Consider the following 19245-nt stretch of genomic DNA (forward strand, 5'->3'; position numbering starts at 1 on the left):
TACTGAAAGCAGCTGTGGCTATAAGTGGCTGTTAAAGTGTATCATTAATACATTATATACAGTGGACTACATTAATACAGTGAAACAAAAATGAGATATTCGTATATCAAAATCCAGATTTTCTCTTTCTGTAAAATGTTTGATGACTTATCTTGAAGTCTGGGGTGTATATATACATGTATCCAATCAAATGTGATTTGGGGTGACTACGTGACCTTGCCCATCACATAAAACCACTCTTGACCGTTAACTGGTGAGTTGAAGCTTACAGAGCAGTGTCATATGTATAATGTTTGTTTAAATATCAGTTGGACAAAAACTTAGTTTGACCAAAAGCAGCAAACAACAAAGGTGTCTCTAGGTGAGGTATGCTGTGTTTACTTCTTCGTGAAAAAGACGGCGTGACGTTTAAATGTTTTAGTGGAGAACAGTCATAAAGTCTGCAAACTGATCTCAGTAATGTCAGGTACACAGCAATATCTTGCTAAAGTTTGCTAACATTAGCCACTATAAGCTACTGGTCATATCAGACCTAATAAGACTGAAGCAGCAATGATACGCGTGAGTGTACCAAATTGGTCAAGGGTGCGTCTTATTGCTTGTGAATTCAACTTTTCAGTTGTAAGAGAAGTTCCAGTTCAAAAGTTACATAAGCTCACTTTAAACTGCATCACCGCACAATGATAATGTCATTTTGGCAAACATTGATATAGACTAGATTTTCACTGTGATAGATTACATAACTCAAACAAGTTTTCAGAGTCTGTTAAGTGATTTCTGAGGTATGGTCATTTAAAGACAGGTGGACTTGATGGAGCCACTATTTTTTCTCATCTCTTCTTTCTGTTTCACCCTGCACTTGTTTTACAATCTAATGAAAAGAAGTTGGAATTGCCTGGCTGGCTTGAAAGTTGTTGTTCATTAAACATGAACAAAAAACAGTTACATGATCTTCATACACTGGTAATCCATATTCATAACAACACACAGTAGCTCCATGCCCATGGCTTTTGTGGTGTGTCAGGCTCCTGGATGGAAGTCTCCTGGAGGAACTGGTCCCAGTCTGGCCTGTGAACTGGTAGCTCTGTCTGGAAGTGGTTCCAGAACCTGGAGACCGACAGGACAGATTAAAAATTAGGGACATTTACAATGAATGGGCATCACAATCAATCAAAGCAACAGTAAACATTGTCCATTGTGCTTCCATCGCTCAGTATTGTGTTCCGTATTATCTACGACTGATTAGGAAAATCTGATCAGATATAAAACCTGTATCATAAGTATAACAAGGCTCCATAGATTTTACATGACCTATTACGAAATATTTCAAATAGGTTTAAGCAAAAAATGTAAGGGTGCTCAGTTGAGAATTTGCTGTTGAAACATTTGCAGTAGTTGAAACACTGAAAGTAGAGGAAGTGGAAGTCAATATACAGTTAGTGAAATAAGTTGAAATGGAAGTTGAGAGAACTTGGAGTTTCAGTTCAAGTATTAGCACTGAATGAAGTTAAAGTGTTAATCTGAGATTAAGCACTGAGTAAAGTTGAAGTGAAAATGCTGAAAGGAGTGAAATAGTCCCTTGAGGTTAAGCACTGAGAGCAAGTGAAATTGCCAGTGTGATAAATGGAGCTGTCAGTGTCAGCTGAGGAGTAATAACTAAAAGCAGATGAACTCTGAGCTGAAGTGTAAGCACAGGGTTGTTGCATTGTCAGTTGAAGAGTAAGAGTTGAAGTGTAACCACTGAAAGCAGTGCAATTGTCAAATGGTATGAAGCAAGAAATAATGAAAATGCTTTACAATGCTTTTCAACTACTAATGTTTCCAGAAGTTGGCAACACTAGAGGGAAGTGACACTAGCTAAGCCAGACAAAACAATGTCTAGTTTAATTTGATATGTTGTCGCCATGGTCACCACGCCTCCACCACTTTGTTGGGAACTTAGTGTGTGTAGATTCAGCCTACATGTGTGAATGCTGTTTTATTTTGAAGTAAATAAAAATAGATTTTTAGGAGTAGGAGTGTTATTCTTAAGTATTCTAAAAAGGTTCCCTTTGTTCAAAATACTGATGTATGTACTGAATATAGATACTTCATTTCTGTATTGGTAATGCTTCATCTCAACCCAACCCTGCACGTAAATAATGAAAGGTATATTGTGCTGTGATCAGTAGCAAATGTCTGCTATTGTTTTTTTTGTTTTTTTTAACAGAAACTTGACATTATGAATATATGAAAAAAAGAGTGTGTACTTGTGGTGGTAGATATCCGGGTCCCGGCTTATGCGGTTCTGGAAGCCGATGTACAGGTCATCCCAGAGGCGGCCGTTCAGCACCATGTATCTCATCACTCCAATCCTGTTTTTAATCTTTAGGGAGGAAACCAAGAAACATCAGGGTTACTGCTCTGTCAAAGCAAGAAGCAAAACTTCAGGGGCCAGATGATGTGTACGCACAAAAAACATGCGATCAACATGCCAAGTGACCATCTAAATATGGTCACTTCTGCTTTTGGCTCCAAAAAAACAAGATGGCGTCAGCCAAAATGCCAAACTCAAGACTTCAAAACAGTAGTCCACAAACTAATGGGTGACATCACAGTGGCTACGTCCATTTCTTTTATATAGTCTATGATGCGTACACACAGATTGAATCTATACAGCTTTTTGCATCCGGCCCCAGGTGCGTGAGATGCTTTGCATAGCAGTTTTCATGACGTCTTCAAGGCATGACTCGATTTTGGAAAGCACAGTCACATAATTTGTTTTGCCAGCTATCACACTGCCAGTAGAGATATGTTTGCAGAGCCGGCCTCCCAACAGTGCTTATACTGGTACATTTGGCTCTTTGCTCAGCCACCTTAGTTTGCTTAATATGTGTACTTTACCAAGCAGTATGTTTACTCATCAAACATTCACTTAGCTTATTTAATTTTAGGGATACAGCACCCGAATTCCTTTGTAGGTAATGCTGCTCAGTCAACTTCGAGGTTGTCAGCCACAGTGATATTGTATGTGTTTCTTCAATCCATCATCCATTGATAATGGAAATGTATTTTAATTTTTAACTTATGCTTATGATCTATTACCCCTCTACTTCCTTTATTATCTTCTAATGTGTGATTTTTAGGTAGTAAAGTCAGTATTTCCAACTCTATTAGCTCTATTATGCTGCTGTGTGTTGTTGGCCTGGTGGTTTACAGCGTCTCACCTCTACGTAGGAGTGCTCTCTGTCAGGCCTCTTGGTGGGGAACGATAGATCCTCAAAGTCCACCAAGTAGTCATAGCCATCAGGATGGGGTTCAAAGTTGTCATCTGTCTCAATCACCTTGAATATACATGTGGGGACATTTCCATTTCATCAAACAGGCATCCACTTTGAGCAAGTTGGCAACAGAAAGAAAGGAAGAGGGGGTCACCCAATAGGACCAGTTTTCAGTTCATAATAAAGCTCAGTACCCAAGGAAACAGACTGGGGATTTTGAAAGAAAGCAGCTGAGGAGGACCACTCAAAGCTGGAAGGAAAGGAAAGAGCTGATGAGGAAACAGACCAGAGCGAACTGAACTCCACACATCCTATCAGTTTCTTCTTTCTTCTCTCTTTCTCAGGGTGTTAGAAGAAAAATGTAAACCATTCAAAGCTAGTCAGTTCTTTCCCACTTCATTTTGAAAGACAACAGAATTAAGCTAAAAAAAACAAAAAACAATTATGCCTGAAGAACATGTATCAAACCCAGAGGTCAATGTTGCACCATGAAGCTTCGATTGGAGTTCATCTTCCTGTGTGTTGTGTCTTTTTGCTGGCTGGGGCCAGTTCACCCGAATTAAAAAAAATCTCTCCCGGTGTATTGGGTGTGATATTTGAAATCTAATTTTTTAGGTTCCAGAAACTACACACTATGATTACAATCCTTTTTTGATTGCATAAAGTACAGGTTTGACAGGAAATGAGGGGAGAGAAGAAAGATGACATGCAACAAAAGTCAGTGGCTGTGTTGTAATCACGGCACCGTAGACCCCCAGGCCAGGACTCTTCCGCACCACCACAAGTAGAAGAAAGCAACAGAGCAAAGTATGTCCCACCAAAGGCTAATCCATATGCTACAGGGCTCAGGAAAGTTAAAGCGAAGGAAGAGCCGAAAGTGTCCGCAATAGATGTTGCAAAAGGACAGAGAGGATCTCATTTGTGAAGTATATTTACCCGCACAACAAGGTTGTAGTTTTGAAAGCCTGCCCAGGTGTAATAAAACTGGATCCAGCTTTGGTGTTTAAATATCTCACAGCTGATGGCTCTGTTCTGTTCATCCACATACAAGTCGAAATCCCAACTGTCCTTGTAGATTTTTGCACTGGCTGGGGGATTGGTGATGGCCTCACTATGTTTGGTAGCGTAGTAAAGGACATATCCACATAAAAGATTAAACTTAGAATTTATAGGTCTTCATATGTGCAGTTTTAAGGCTAATTTCGGTTTGCTACAACATGGATCTTTTTTTGTAGTTTGGCCATCATTCCTATTGGAAATAATAACATAGTAATCGCTAAGCGCAGCGCACCTTAGACGCTGTTGCTACATCTGCCAAGCTTTCTCACATGCGATAACAGTGACAGATTTACCGTTCAAAATGTTTAGTATTTTTTCAAACAATGCATGGATTTCCGACAGAGGTAGACAAAAGCGGCTTCTCATTTCTAGCCAGCAAATGTCGGTTTTGTTGGTTGAAATGACAACTGTCTCTGGCAGCTTTTATCAGCTGTAGCTAGCTAGCTAATTAATGCTGTGATTATGTAATTAAATATGCAGTTGCTACATACATACTATTGTGCTAAAAGATTGAGGCTAAAGCTGCATGTCCCAAGAACAAAATCAACATCCTGACAATAAAGAAACAGCATTGTTCTTGTTGCAGAGTATGAGAAGGACAAATGTGAGATCAGACTGTTATTTCGTTCTAACGTAACCTCTGCTTGGATACTTAGTTCACTATAGCAACCCATACTTGGGCAAGCAACAGGTTAGATTTATGCTTTATTTATTAGAGAAAAGGCTAGAACGAGGCTAACATTAACGCTATTGCGGGTAACAACTTTGGTTTCCAAATCCAAGCCATACCACATAGTGGATGTACCAGTCCTGAATGGGGCTTGTTGTAACTGGGGGAGCGTTTTGAAATCAAAAATCATAAAGCAGCAAAATGTTGAGTGCCAAAAACATGACATTTTGGCTAACCTTAAGGCAGGACCAGTCACTGGGACTTTCAGAATAAATGTTTTGAACTGGATAAACTGTTGGCTTGTTTACAACCTGTCCAATCATCTGACTGCTCGTGTTCCTCACGTTGTGGCGATGACAATGATCTCAATTGAGTGTTATTATTACAAGTAGAAATGATAGCCAAAACTAAACGGCCTGTTTGAACACTGCCTTGACACGTATGTTTAAAGTTTTGAGATTTATCCGGTTGTAATGTACTAGTAAACCACTGTCAGACATGGGATAACAGACACACACAGACACACAGTGCTTGAGGGGTAGTCAACCTGTTAGTGGGGTCTTTCAGAGCGAGGCCGAGGTCCAGCACAGCGCCTGGCTTGGGCGTCCATGTCTTGATGTCTGGTGCCTGCTTATTGATGAGCTCATTGAGGTTCTCTCCACTGTTTTTAACATTTGTTTCCTTAATGTAGCTGCACACACACACACACACACACACACACAGTAGAGACATAGACAAACAGAAGGACCCAAGATTACCAATAAGCCTCTTACTGTTTATTCATATTAAAGATTATTTTCAAGATAAACTGCATATCAGCTCTTAACTATTATCTGAAATAGAGCTAAACATATCAGATCCATCAACTCTGAGGGAAATATGAAGGCTATTCAAACCCATTTCTCCTTGGCTGTTAATTATTTATCATCCGCTGATATTATACAAACTCTACCTGTCTGATGGATGAGCCTCCACAAAATAGCCAGCGAATGGGCAGTAGATCCTCGGCTGCAGGGACTTCACCAGCAGAGCTTTGTAATTCAGCAGCTTCTTCCTTTCATTCTTGACAAACCCTTCCTTCCAGGAATCTGGGCCAGACAAACACCATCAGTCTTTATGTCAGCAGTGTGGTAGGCACCAAATATACCTGAACATGGTCTCAGAACATTTATAATATAAAATATGTAATAAACAACCTTATAAATCTATATCATTGTATGGAATTTTAATTTTGCGAGAAAGAAAATACATTAGGGTATACATTTCTTTTTCAGTAGTTAAAAGGACCAAAGTGGATAGACTAAACTATCAAATTTAAATCCTGATGTATCTAAAATATTCTAACTTAACTATGTTGTGGGGTGCAGTGAGGTGAAGTTCCCAACCACTGAAGTGAGCCTCACCACTGTATTTCCCTCCGTAGAAGGTCATGGGGAATCCAGATGCCCCCCCGGCAAAGTCACTCATCATTAAGTCCACGTTCTGTGGCAGCTTGCCCCCGTTTGGCCTGGTGCAGTCCACAGTGTTCAGGATCATGTGACCTGCGATCCAAACACATTCAGCCATGTGCATGTTTTTACTCTAGCTGCTCAAGCGATGGTATTTCAAACGTTCAAAGCATTGAAAAGCATGTACCTTTGTATTCAACAATGATGCAGGTGTCCATCTCAGGATGTACACCATCCATCAGGATCATGAATCTCAGGTGTTCGTCAATCTAATAGAGACCAAGGGACAGGGTAGTGAATAATTACAGTATAGCTATTTTTGCTGTAGCAAATTTTCTTTATTTCTATTTCATTATAGTTATAGTTTATTTTTAAAAATGTCCTTTTTAAAACATGTTTATTTCATTGCGGCATTATTCCTGATTATTTGGTGTCATTGTGAAAGAGTTTTTGTCATTGCCCTTGGACCAGATGTGAGCAGCCATGACTTACATTTTGCCAGACACCAAAAGGAACAACGTTAATGTTGGTCAGCTTGACTTTGCTTTGCTCCAAATACCTGTTGCATCAAGACAGACACGTGAATGGTGGAAGAGTGGTTACTTAAAACACGCAGAAAATGTCCGTTTTAAAACAATAGATGGAATGGATTAAACTGAGTTCCATCACTTTACTAACCAAAACACAGGTCTCGATGTGTCGCCAACATAAATGGGGACATCTGGCCTCCTCTCTGACAAGACTTTCAGTGTGGGGTAACTGGAGAAGATACAGGACAGGTCAGATCCATACATGGCATTATACATTCTTCCTCTACAAACTGTAGAAAAGCGACAAAAATTAATTTAATAATTAAACCATTAACAGTCTGTACAGTTTTTGCCCTATCAATAGTTAGTTAGTTTCCCTTCAAAACTGGTTAAACTGGTTTCATTTCCCATGAAACCCTTAAATTTGCTTTTCAGAGTATTTGCATCTCTTGCACCTGCTTGGTCCAGCATGTGGCCATTGGTAGATGCATGCACATACAAACACATACATAAGCACCATTGCTAAAAGGTACACCCTGTTTTAAGAAAAACAAAACTCAGTAATAGTGTTTTTGTTCTTCGTAATTCTAATTCTATTTCATTTATTATGAAGGAAAACATTTGTCATGACCGGCTCCAAGGGTCATGACAAATGTCCAAAGTTTGGGAAAAACGATAAAGAAACTAAACAAAGCGCACAGAGGAAGGACAATAATAGCTTTCATAGTGACTGGAAACGTTGTGCCCAGGTGTTCCCAGTCAGCCACAGGTGGACAGCCCCGCCAACATGAACAAGAGCAAACAAGGCACAACCAAACAGGCCAGAAGGCCATCATACGTTAAGGGTGGCCCATTGAACCCGGCATGCACTGCCTGTCTCGCTCTGCCAGTCCCTCTGCCCTCCTACTCTGCAAACAATGCTGCTGCAAACGCCCTTTTGTTGAGAGGAACTATGGCCTTATGGCAAGCGCAAGACAGAACAGAGTTTGCAGGATGGCTGCATTATCTGGGGATTGAGGGTCATCGTACCGCCCCCTGGCTAGTCACAGATTGTGGAGGAAAGCCTGAAGGCCCCATAAAAGGATCAGACCCCCACCCTCCCTGTTTCGTCTCTGTGTATAAGTGAGGAGTGAGAGAAAGAGAGCTGGCAGCAGCTGTTACGTCTGAAATCAGCTTACATGTTTTGTGCAGGTGGAAGAAATACTTAAGTACTACTTAAGTAGAACTAGTAATACCACATTGTAGAATCACTCTGTTTCTGCATTGCTTTGTGTGTTGTGTAGACATGACATCTACATTTGGAATGACAATGCTTGAGTGATATTTGGCACCTGGTGTGTGGCAGGGAGTGGTGGCTGAGAATCTGGGTGAGTTGAAAAGACATGACATGTTTTATTTTCTCCCACAGGCTGCGTCAGTAATGGTATTTAAAAGTTATTTTGCCATTGCAGCCTTGTTTAATTACCCTCATGAGTGCAAGAGATGCTGTGGTTGTAAGCTATGAAGGTCTTTTTACCTCTTCTGCCCCGCATCGTGAGGGGAAAATATTTTTTTAATAGACTGATTACAGACTGACTCCAAATTGGTTCGTTAACTGTTTACTGTGGTGTGATTGAATTTGCTTTGTGCAAAGAGTATTATGAATGAGTGTTCTTAACAAGGCCAACAAGAAATGCGTTTGATCTCTGCATGTTTGCTGCTGTGGCCTTGTGCCATGTTGGAGATTTTGATGGAAGTAAATGTCTTACCTAGTAAGATTACTTATTACCTTTATGTTAGAGTGACGCAAGCACTCACCCAGACATGAGACCAACATGTTAAATTGTCATCAGATGCATGTCTAAAAGGGTCGTTATTCTCTGCTACAATGCTCCCTAGAAAGCTTGCTGCTTTATTTTGCCGATTCAAGTTGCTGCTTGTGTTAACTTCATGTTGTCAGTGGAGTCTCAGCTGGCTCCAGTGTCTGTGTCTTGTGTCAGTAAACTATGAGGTTGCCAACCCTGCAGGTGCAGATTTAAGTCAGGTGTCAGCTTCTCAGGGGAAGTGTTAGTGACAATACATGACGCCGTTTTTGAAGCTGTGGTGTGGATGACAAGATATTATTGAACAACATCGACAGAGCTTACCTGAGGTGGTCAGAGTGCATATGGCTGATGTAGATGAGGTCCGCTGCACACAGTCTGTCCATGGCGTCTGCTGGGGGCTCGTGGAGAAGCCACCAGCCTCTAGCAAATGCAGGACCCTTCAGCCACGGGTCGAACATGAACCGCCTCTGTCCGAGCTGCAGCTCCATGCAGGCGTGAGTTATGTACGTCACCTAGGAGGGAAGTTCACAATTTTACAGGCGGCGGATGTCACATTATTACCTTGATGATTCTGTTGTGTCACAATGGACAGATCTGAGAATGCTACCATGAACTACTCTGAATAGAGGTGGCAGCATACATACTTTCACTTCTCCTTCCTGGAGCTCCAGAGGCTCTCGGGGGTCAGCCAGCCAGGGGTCAACGGGCCTCAACTCCACCAACTGAAGCCCCCCATCGTCCAAAATCTCTATCTCTGTGTGTGACATAACATAAATGCTCATCAGGATTTCTTGGTTACATTGTTCTCAGAATCAGAATCAGAAATACTTTATTGATCCCCGGGGGGAAATTACACCAGTCACAGGTGCTCCCATTCAAGAGTCGAAAAGTAGCATACATTTAAAAATGAGCAGTATATACAAATAAAGATCTAAAAATAAAAAGTAAAATATATACATTTACAATATTTAAGTGAAAAATATAAAAAAAATACAATAACCGTGTATATGTACGTATATATATATATATGGTAAAAAAAGTCTGTTTGATGGCCACAGGCAGGAATGACTTCTTGTGGCGCTCTGGAATGAGTCTCCCACTGAAGCTGCTCTTGTGTCTGGCCAGTACATTATGGAGAGGATGTGAGACATCCTCCTCTCTGACACCACCGTCAGAGAGTCCAGCTCCACCCCAACAACATCACAGGCCTTGCGGATCGGTTTGTTGAGTCTGCTGGAGTCCGTCACCCTCAGCCTGCTGCCCCCAGCATGCAACAGCATAGAGGATAGCGCTGGCCACTCATGACTCATAGAACATCCTCAGCATGGTCCGGCAGATGTAGAAGGACCTCAGCCGCCTCAGAAAATAGCGACGGCTCTGGCCCCTCCTGTAGAGGGCGTTAGTGTTCTTCGTCCAGTCCAGTTTATTATCAATATGGACTCCCAGGTACTTGTAACCCTCTACAATGTTCACACTGACCCCCTGGATGGAAACAGGGGTCATCGGCGCCTTGGTCCTCCTCAGATCCACAGTCAGCTCCTTTGTCTTTGTCACGTTGAGCTGTAGGTGGTTCTGCTCGCACCATGTGTTGTCCACAGCAGCCCTGTACTCCTCCTCATCACCCTGACTAATACATCCAATTATTGCTGAGTCATCAGAAAACCTCTGAAGATGGCAGGTCTCTGAATGTTTTTAAGAGATGAAATGACGAGTTCATCTCATTTCGACTCGCAGCCAGGCCCGGACTGGCCATCGGGAGCCCGGGAGTGTCAGGCCAGTGTTAAAGTTTCAAGATGAATCACAGCGAAAACGACAGCTACAGTCACCACCAGCTCTCCTGCCTGTTTTTCACCTGACTATGATCTCTGCCTGTCATCACACGCGTGTACGCATCGACACAACGTTCAGTTTTTGTGTGTACCAATGAAACTAAAAGATAAGCTATTGGCACACACAGTAAAAATGTTTACAGTAAACACGATCTGTTGTGAGGAAGTGGCCTGGGCTGGGCTGTGTCCTGGCCTGTATTACTATCCCAGTCTGCCCCTGCTCACTGCTCCACAAAAGGGAACAACAGAACATCTGGTATCTGTACAGCATCACAGACCACCTCTGTCTCCAGTTGACTGATGCTGCCCTACAGGACTTCTGGTGATGTTTTTTTAATCTTTTTCTGTATTTATTATTTGTTTGTTTATCATGTTCACACATTTTTTTTAAAATGCTGGTAAGCATGCACAGCCATGGCAAAAGCAGTCAAACACGGAGAGAAGGAGAGAAAGATTTCAGCTTTGAAACAATGCCAGGTGAACACAAGCAACTCTTTCTCTTCCACACCAACTCCATATGTCACTTATTAAAGGAAATGCATTTACACAGATGAATAGGGACTCTGAATTGTCCCTGCTACACCCTGCATCGATGTGTTTGCAGACGCCTCTAGTGTCCCGGAACTTCCCTGATCCTTCTGTGAATGAATACCTCATTGACACAACTTTATAAACTGTCTATGTTTTGCCTTTGTCCTGTTTTTCATTGATCACCTTAAATTGTTCTACTACAGCAGGTGTATGTGCTGAGGGGGGCTTTAAGCCAGATGGTTTGTTACGCAGAACCATCTGCAAAGTCGTCCTTGGACACTGTTTGTTTGATTGGATGAGCCATCTGTCTATCGCTGTCTATCACTGGCTAACCTGCATTAAAAGATTTTTGGCTGCTTGGCAACATTGAAAACAAGCTGCACAACACAACATTGACATATTATCACTTTTTAAGTTGATATGGTGAACTTCTTAGACATCCAGCAGTTAGAGAGCAACATTAGCATTCATTTGGGATCATGTTTCTGGCCACCTGGGGAAAAGGTTCAATATTCACTCTCCTTTTAGTTCTGTTTTGTTTTTCACCAACTCCAAAGAAATATGTCTGCCTCTTTAGCTGCTAAATACGCCACTATGTTCACCAGGTAGCCTCTAACTGTCTGACGTTGTCTGTCTGCTGTTTGGTGCTAGACAGGTAGTTGTAGACATGCAGCTGCCTGCTGCTGCTGGAAACGACTCTGGTGAGAGCAGTGAGACTGAGCCAAAACAGTAAAAGTTGTGGGCTGCAAAACCAAAACAATGAGCTGAAAGACACTAAAGACGCTTGGAAACGGGCAAAAGAGTCCTTTCACATGCAAGAAGTTACGTGAGAAAAATCCAGTCTCGTCAAACCTGTTCAAACCCACAGCCGCATATTCCTGACGACGCAGATCAGTCGAGTTTTGCAAGAGATGGATGTGTTCATGCGCTACACTATACGCTACACTACATTATCATAGCATATACATAATACATAGCAAATGTGTACTGAAAAGATTCATATTGATGTGTTATTGTTGGTGCTCTATTACCAACCTGTATCACATATTACTGTAGAGCATACAACAACCTACAAGCCTTTTGATCAAATAAGAATCAAAGAATAGTGGCTAAATATAGCCCTGCTTGGGAACTTTTTGTCTGTGTAGATGTGCGTGTAAAAGCAGGTATGTATACGTCTGTTGTCAGGTTCTTGCAAGGGTGTGTTATGAGATGATGTGCGTTGTGATACACAAAAGTATGTAAACAAAGGAGGAGTGTTTGCTTTGACAGCCCTGACATTCCTGACACTTTGAATGCCGGGTGAACACACGCAACAGTATATATATATATATATATATATATATATATATATATGTATGTTGCATTCTGTTACTTAAGTACGATAATCGAACTAAATCATTCTTTCCTGTAACGTCAGGGATGATTAAGGTTGGCGGGGTGGTGTAAGACAGTGAAGTGATGTGTCAGGTTTGTTGTCAAGTGTTCAGTTGTCCTACTGTTGGAGCGGACGTTAAAGTGGACCAAGTAACATGGGTGACGCTGTCCCCGTGCTCTTGCTTTACCCATGCCACCCACAAAAGTAGTTTTAATTCAGTAACCATCAAGTTTAAGTGCATAATCCTTACAATTCTTTACACTTTTGCTTTTGTGTATGTGGGTTAACGAATGGTTAAAACTGAAGCAGTGGGGGCCGAGATATCCTGACTAGTCCCTGGTATGGTTCAAGTTCCAAAAAACACTGGATCCTACATTTCCATCATGCAAAAGCCTCCTCCATTAGACATTCCCACATCTTTCAAACTTGATGTCCCCAGTTTGCATTGCAGGGTGTTATACATTCATAGTCTGGTGGAGTGCCCCTTTAAGTTGTTTTGTAACACAATAACAACAAAACTTGGCAGTGATAGTGGCAGAACTTACCCAGCTCGTCCTGCAGGAAGCTGTCAGGTGGATTCACATATTTCATTGTTGACACATTTAACTTCCAGTTGTGTTTAGTGCATTTAACGGTCCTGCGAAAACAGAGCAACCTGTTTATAATGAAAGGTTTGATTGTACTTGCATAATGCCTGATACATGCTTCTGTGAGAATAACCTCACCTGCCATCCAGGTCTTCGATGTCTTTGATGAATAGCCCTCCTTGGTGTTTGCATTGGTTCTTGCATGCTTTAAGGTCACCGTTGGTCTTGTATATGATGTAACATTTGCCGTCCTCCGGGTTTTTCTTGAAATTGACTCCCTCTTTGAGTGAGCCGACTGCTTCAGCGTCCAGTGACAGCACCGCCTTTGCTATTTGAGTGTCCATTTTATCTAAAGACAGCAGATCGAATAGACATTCAAGTTCTATTTGAGCTAGGAATTTTAGCACAGGAAAGTTAGCACAGAGCCAGCTAATTTAAGACAGTTGAATTATGTACACACTTCTGAAACAAGGTCATACGACAATAAAGTGAGTGGATATTGTAGGAAACTATTTAAATGTCACTGAACATTTTGCTTTTTGTCAACAGGATGTAATCAGTTTTGTGCATATTTATTTAACCTTGTCCTTTGTCATTATGGCTTATTGAAAATCTAAACCACCTTAAAATCTGCTGGCTGATATGTTGATTCACTAGAAAACAATACTTTCACGTCAAAATCATCAATGGTTTAGCTAACAACAACCATATAAGAATTTCAAACATTTATGGTTCAAACACAGATGATCCAGCTTCATTGTCCTCTCAGTTACATCACTTGTTACAAAACTTTCAAACATCTTTGTCAAGGAGTGACGTTACGTTCAAAAACAATCCGACTCTTTTAAACGGCTCCTCGGTACGAACGAAGGGAACCGAGTCGCACTTGGTGAGAGCCGTTCTTGTCATCCCAAATTTCACTGCCCACTCTGAACCCACTCCCCCTTTTTACGTGAACAGGGAGAACTAGCCAGTCGCAGTGTTGCATGAATTGCATTCAAGGCAAGGCAGGGATGTCCAAGTTGGAATAAAGAGCGGCAATTCCCATTACTGTTGCAAAGTGGCACATGTCCTTCAGCACTTTATGGCTTTTAAGATAAAGTGTATCTGTATCTGCCTCTTCCAAGACACTTGTGAAGTTTTTGCGCCGCCATACAATAAATCTTTGGCTGGATGACAACATTGTGGATGAATGTTTATCTTAGGGTTAGAGTTTTTATACCTCTGCATAGGCAATACAGCTTGGACTGCAAAGTTCAAGTCAAATAAAACACTCCCACATCACCAGGAATCACACATCCGACTGGACTCTAATCTCTCTCTCTGGACACTAGGAGTGAATGTGAGCGTGAATGGTTGTCTGCTGGGATCGGCCCCAGCCCCACTGTGACCCTCTAAAGGGAAAGCGGGCATAGCTAATGGATGGATGGATGGATCAAGAAAGCTGTTAAGGAATATGTCATGGAAACGGCGCACTGAAATGCATCACATCTTGAACATCAAACAGTCCCTCCAAGAATGTGTGAAGAAGAAAGAATGATGCAAACACTTAACACAAATGTAACCAATCCCAACAACAGATCTTGTAAGACCATGCCAATTTTGTAAATTACTGCAATCTGCCAAATTAAAATGATGTAGTTCAGATTTATCCAAGTGTTGTAGTGCATATAATGTATATAGCTTTTGGACGTCATTTACTTAATTTCTTGTTTTGTGGAATATATATTCTACTAAGTAGACCTTTATCTGTTTCCGCCTCAGACTGCTTCTTCTACTGCTATAAGATAATAATAAAATACCTGTAATCTTAGTAGTATAGTAGCAGGCCAGGCACCTTCAATAATAGAGCTGGGGTCAGACCAATAGAAAAATAACTACATTATAAAATGCAGGGTCTTCCATTGAAACAGTATTTATACTGTTTATACAGTCCTCATATTCCTTTTTTCTCCATTGATTTTAACCTTTACCTTTCACCTGCTCACCTGTTCTCACCTCCCTCATCAGCCACTCGCCACCATATACCAGCCCAGATCCTTTGGTCCTGTTGTTGTTGGTTCACCCTTAGTTGCCATGTGCCTTGTTGCTATGTTTCTGTCCTGCCTGGTGTTTTGCTTTTCACGCCTCTGCTCCCCTGCGATCCTCCCCTGCCTGCCAGTACCTGCCTGTATGCCATCTATTCGAAATAAATCTTTGACTTCTACTGCCCCACCTGCATGGTCTGCGTTTGGGTCCAGGCCTACTTTTCAGTCCTTGTGTGGTTGATAATAATGTTAATAATAATGATAATAATATTATACCACTTGTCAAAACAAGCAATTACAAGGTACTTTTCAAGGCATACATAAAAAGAACAAAGCATAGAGATACAATGCCAGATACACACACATTTCCACATATACAGTGCTTAACAAATTTATTAGACCACCTGTCATAAAAATGAGAAAACACAAATATTTTAGAAATCTGTCAAAAACTTGTTTCAAACTAAAAATTGTATTGTTATTTATTAACAAACTGGAACAACTAAATTGTCCTTATTCACATGTATTAACCAAAAATCTGAATATTCTGTACGACCTCCTTTTGGCCCTGATAGCAGCTTGCATTCTTTGCAACCACAAAACAAATGTTTCTGTTCAGGAACGCAAGTAAATAACTGTCATTCGGCATCTCAATCAAAAAATAATAACATGATTTACTATTTTGTTCTGCTTTTTTTGTAAAACAGTAAATTTGAGAATTCATGGATAACGACAATAATTCTATTTTAGCATTAAAAATATCATTTTGATTAAAGAGCTTGGCTTGCACATACTGGTGGATTAACCATTACAGAAACATGAAATATTTTGGTCATCAGCAATACTGTTCATTTAGAGCAGCGGTGGCAAACACCTCACACTGGGTGGGGGTCTAATACATTTGTTAAGCACTGTATATATATATATATATATATATATATATATATATATATATATAATTACAAATAAATAAAAATGAGAAGACAGCCTAATTACAACTTGATGACGTTTGGAATATCTTCATTATGTCTGTCACAGAGGGAAGCGTATGTCTTGCAGCTGTGAGAGCGGCCGGACTGTTCAGTCAGTAGTTAGGGTCGTGTGTTTTCCCAATGACAGTATAAATGTTCTCTGTGGGTTATACTTATTCAAGGAATATTGGGCTAAAATCTGCTGCCCTGTCTTTCTCTGATTCTCTCCTCAATTGTAGCAGAGGCATCGTTAAAACCTCTCATTTCCAGCGAGCCCACACCCATCCCTGACAAAAAAAGATGATTGTTACGAAACTTCAGGAGGTCGAATCCAACCGGTTTTGTGTGTTGAGGTACTGGAAATACGAGTCCGCTCAAAGGTGTTGGGTAACAAATTCAGACGCAGGGCTCGGATCATATTTTGTCCTCATCATTATAGTCATATGTGACAGAATTGCCTTTCTCGTCGTCATTGTCTCAGAATTGCAATTACTAGCGTCATCAGTGACAGGAACCTGTAAGGCCTGCACACAGTCTCCTTCTGTGGATTGGAAAGTTAAATGTGCATGTGATGGAATCAGCTCCCAAACGCGCAATGTGCCCAGATGAGTAAGGAAAAGGTTCCTGCCATAGCCTAACCCCCACCCCTTGCCTGTCAATAACCCTGCACCCCCATTTTTAACTATAACCGGGCGCCCATGGTTACGGATACAAACATAAATTTTACAAAAAAAATGTACAAAACTACGGGTGCAGACACAAAGTCCTGTTTTCAAGTGCACCCTTCTGAATGATAGAATACTCCACGTTGTAGCGGGTCATCGACACGTGAGAGAGAGCGAGAGAGAGCGCTCGAGTCTGACAACTGATGTAGTATTCAGTCAGCAACTCAAGACAGGGGGTAAACCGCCAACACGTCGAGCTCCATTTGAACCCCCCTTCGAATGCAATAAGAATTTCTGCTGCCTGAAACAATCAATCCAACTTCATTAAAGACAGCAGGACGGGGGGGTGCAATGGACCTGTGCGCCCACGGACGGAGCTCTTTATCGCACACTGTCACACTTGTCACGGGGACCCGTGTTTCGACGAGAGAAAAAATACACCTGACTCACCTCCGAAAAGCCCGCCGTTCTGTCCCAAGAGGAGCGCTGCGGAGTTGTGTCGTCCCGCTTCGCGAAGGTGTCAAGCGTGGAGCCGCGTGAAGCCACGGAACCGGCCGGCCGTCAGAAGACCGTCGCTCGCGCGTCCGCCTGGCTACAAAAGTGAGGGCGTGCACGCGACCTCCCTTGACGCCACACCCCGGGAAAGAAGAGGGGGACACATTGACACACCTGCCAGAGAGAGAGAGAGAGAGAGAGAGAGAGCTCCACACCAGTAGGCTCACAGGTTAGCCTGTGGTTGCATCTTTCACAACTGGCTGTAGTATCAGGTTCGACAAGCCCCTCGTGACGTTTAATGGCTGTATGGCGGCATTTGCGGATGTGTGTAGAGTGTAGGTAACAGCGAGTGTACCTTTTGGGTTTAGCCCCTGATGACAAAATGTCTTTTTAAGGCATAGCTAAGATGGGGGGGCTGCCGGATAAACAATGAACGAGGATTGTACCTTGTTTTATTGTATTTAATTGCCCGTTATGTGTATATACATATATATGAAATACACCACTTGTGAAGAGTGGTGTATTTCCGCTGATGAAATATAATGAGGGACAAGTGAGCAAAGGTTGGTGTGAAGGTCTGAGAAGTGGCCTAGTGACAGGAAGGCTAGTTGAAGTGAGTTCACATAGCGTTTCCTGTAGTTTGTGATGTGCTTGTGCATTATTTATTAACAAACTGGAACAACTAAATTGTCCTTATTCACATGTATTAACCAGAAATCTGAATATTCTGTACGACCTCCTTTTGGCCCTGATAGCAGCTTGCATTCTTTGCAACCACAAAACAAATGTTTCTGTTCAGGAACGCAAGTAAATAACTGTCATTCGGCATCTCAATCAAAAAATAATAACGTGATTTATTATTTTCTTCTGCTTTATTGTAAAACAGTAAATTTGAGAATTCATGGATAACGACAATAATTATATTTTAGCATTAAAAATATCATTTTGATTAAAGAGCTTGGCTTGCACACACTGGTGGATTAACCATTACAGAAACATGAAATATTTTGGTCATCAGCAATACTGTTCATTTAGAGCAGCGGTGGCAAACACCTTACACTGGGTGGGGGTCTAATACATTTGTTAAGCACTGTATATATATATATATATATAATTACAAATAAATAAAACATGATTCTCTCCTCAATTGTAGCAGAGGCATCGTTAAAACTTCTACAAAGTGACGGTGGACAAACCACTGTGAAAAGTACTGAAACAATTGGTTTGCAAACCTCAGGTGAACCACCCACAGATCCAACAGGATGTAAATATTTCTGTCTCTTCCTGTGTATTCTGTGCTCTTTGAAGACTGCACGAAACTACTCCACTTTGCATCCTTTTTTTTTGTTTCACCCCCACATGCGCGGGGCTCGGGCAGCTCATTTCCAGCGAGCCCACACCCATCCCGCGGGGGCCCTGACAGAAAAAGATGATTGTTACGAAACTTCAGGAGGTCGAATCCAACCGGTTTTGTGTGTTGAGGTACTGGAAATACGAGTCCGCTCAAAGGTGTTGGGTAACAAATTCAGACGCAGGGCTCGGATCATATTTTGTCCTCATCATTATAGTCATATGTGACAGAATTGCCTTTCTCGTCGTCATTGTCTCAGAATTGCAATTACTAGCGTCATCAGTGACAGGAACCTGTAAGGCCTGCACACAGTCTCCTTCTGCCTAACCCCCAACCCTTGCCTGTCAATAACCCTGCACCCCCATTTTTAACTATAACCGGGAGCCCATGGTTACGGACACAAACATAAAATTTACAAAAAAAATGTACAAAACTACGGGTGCAGACACAAAGTCCTGTTTTCAAGTGCACCCTTCTGAATGATAGAATACTCCACGGGACTAGGATTGTACCTTGCTTTATTGTATTTAATTGCCCGTTATGTGTATATATATGAAATAAACCACTTGTGAAATAATGAGGGACAAGTGAGCAAAGGTTGGTGTGAAGGTTTGAGAAGTGGCCTAGTGACAGGAAGGC

The 19245-nt window shown here is 41.6% G+C and overlaps 1 protein-coding gene across 1 annotated transcript; it reads right to left on the reverse strand.

Annotated features, from left to right (window-relative positions):
• Positions 1-900: 900 nt before the first annotated feature.
• Positions 901-17533, reverse strand: cmah (cytidine monophospho-N-acetylneuraminic acid hydroxylase). The gene is made up of 15 exons (XM_070929102.1): positions 17211-17533; positions 13236-13446; positions 13056-13147; positions 9417-9526; positions 9094-9284; positions 7116-7196; positions 6930-6996; positions 6625-6706; positions 6393-6530; positions 5942-6077; positions 5537-5680; positions 4197-4371; positions 3207-3323; positions 2250-2365; positions 901-1107 (listed from the first exon to the last, which is right to left on the reverse strand). The coding sequence occupies exons 2-15, from the start codon at positions 13439-13441 to the stop codon at positions 975-977; spliced, it is 1788 nt and encodes a 595-aa protein (XP_070785203.1). The 5' UTR covers positions 13442-13446; positions 17211-17533; the 3' UTR covers positions 901-974.
• Positions 17534-19245: the final 1712 nt, after the last annotated feature.

The sequence above is a fragment of the Enoplosus armatus genome, chromosome 22 (genome assembly GCF_043641665.1).
Source record: "Enoplosus armatus isolate fEnoArm2 chromosome 22, fEnoArm2.hap1, whole genome shotgun sequence".
Taxonomy (NCBI): Eukaryota; Metazoa; Chordata; class Actinopteri; order Centrarchiformes; family Enoplosidae; genus Enoplosus; species Enoplosus armatus.

Excerpts from the sequence above, each read along its gene's own strand:
- cmah (XM_070929102.1), bottom strand. The coding sequence starts at position 13,441 with ATGGACACTCAAATAGCAAAGGCGGTGCTGTCACTGGACGCTGAAGCA. Across the intron at positions 6,078-6,392 it reads CTACGGAGGGAAATACAGTG|ATTCCTGGAAGGAAGGGTTT; the intron begins GTGAGGCTCACT and ends TGTCTGGCCCAG. Across the intron at positions 4,372-5,536 it reads CTGAAAGACCCCACTAACAG|TGAGGCCATCACCAATCCCC; the intron begins GTTGACTACCCC and ends TACCAAACATAG.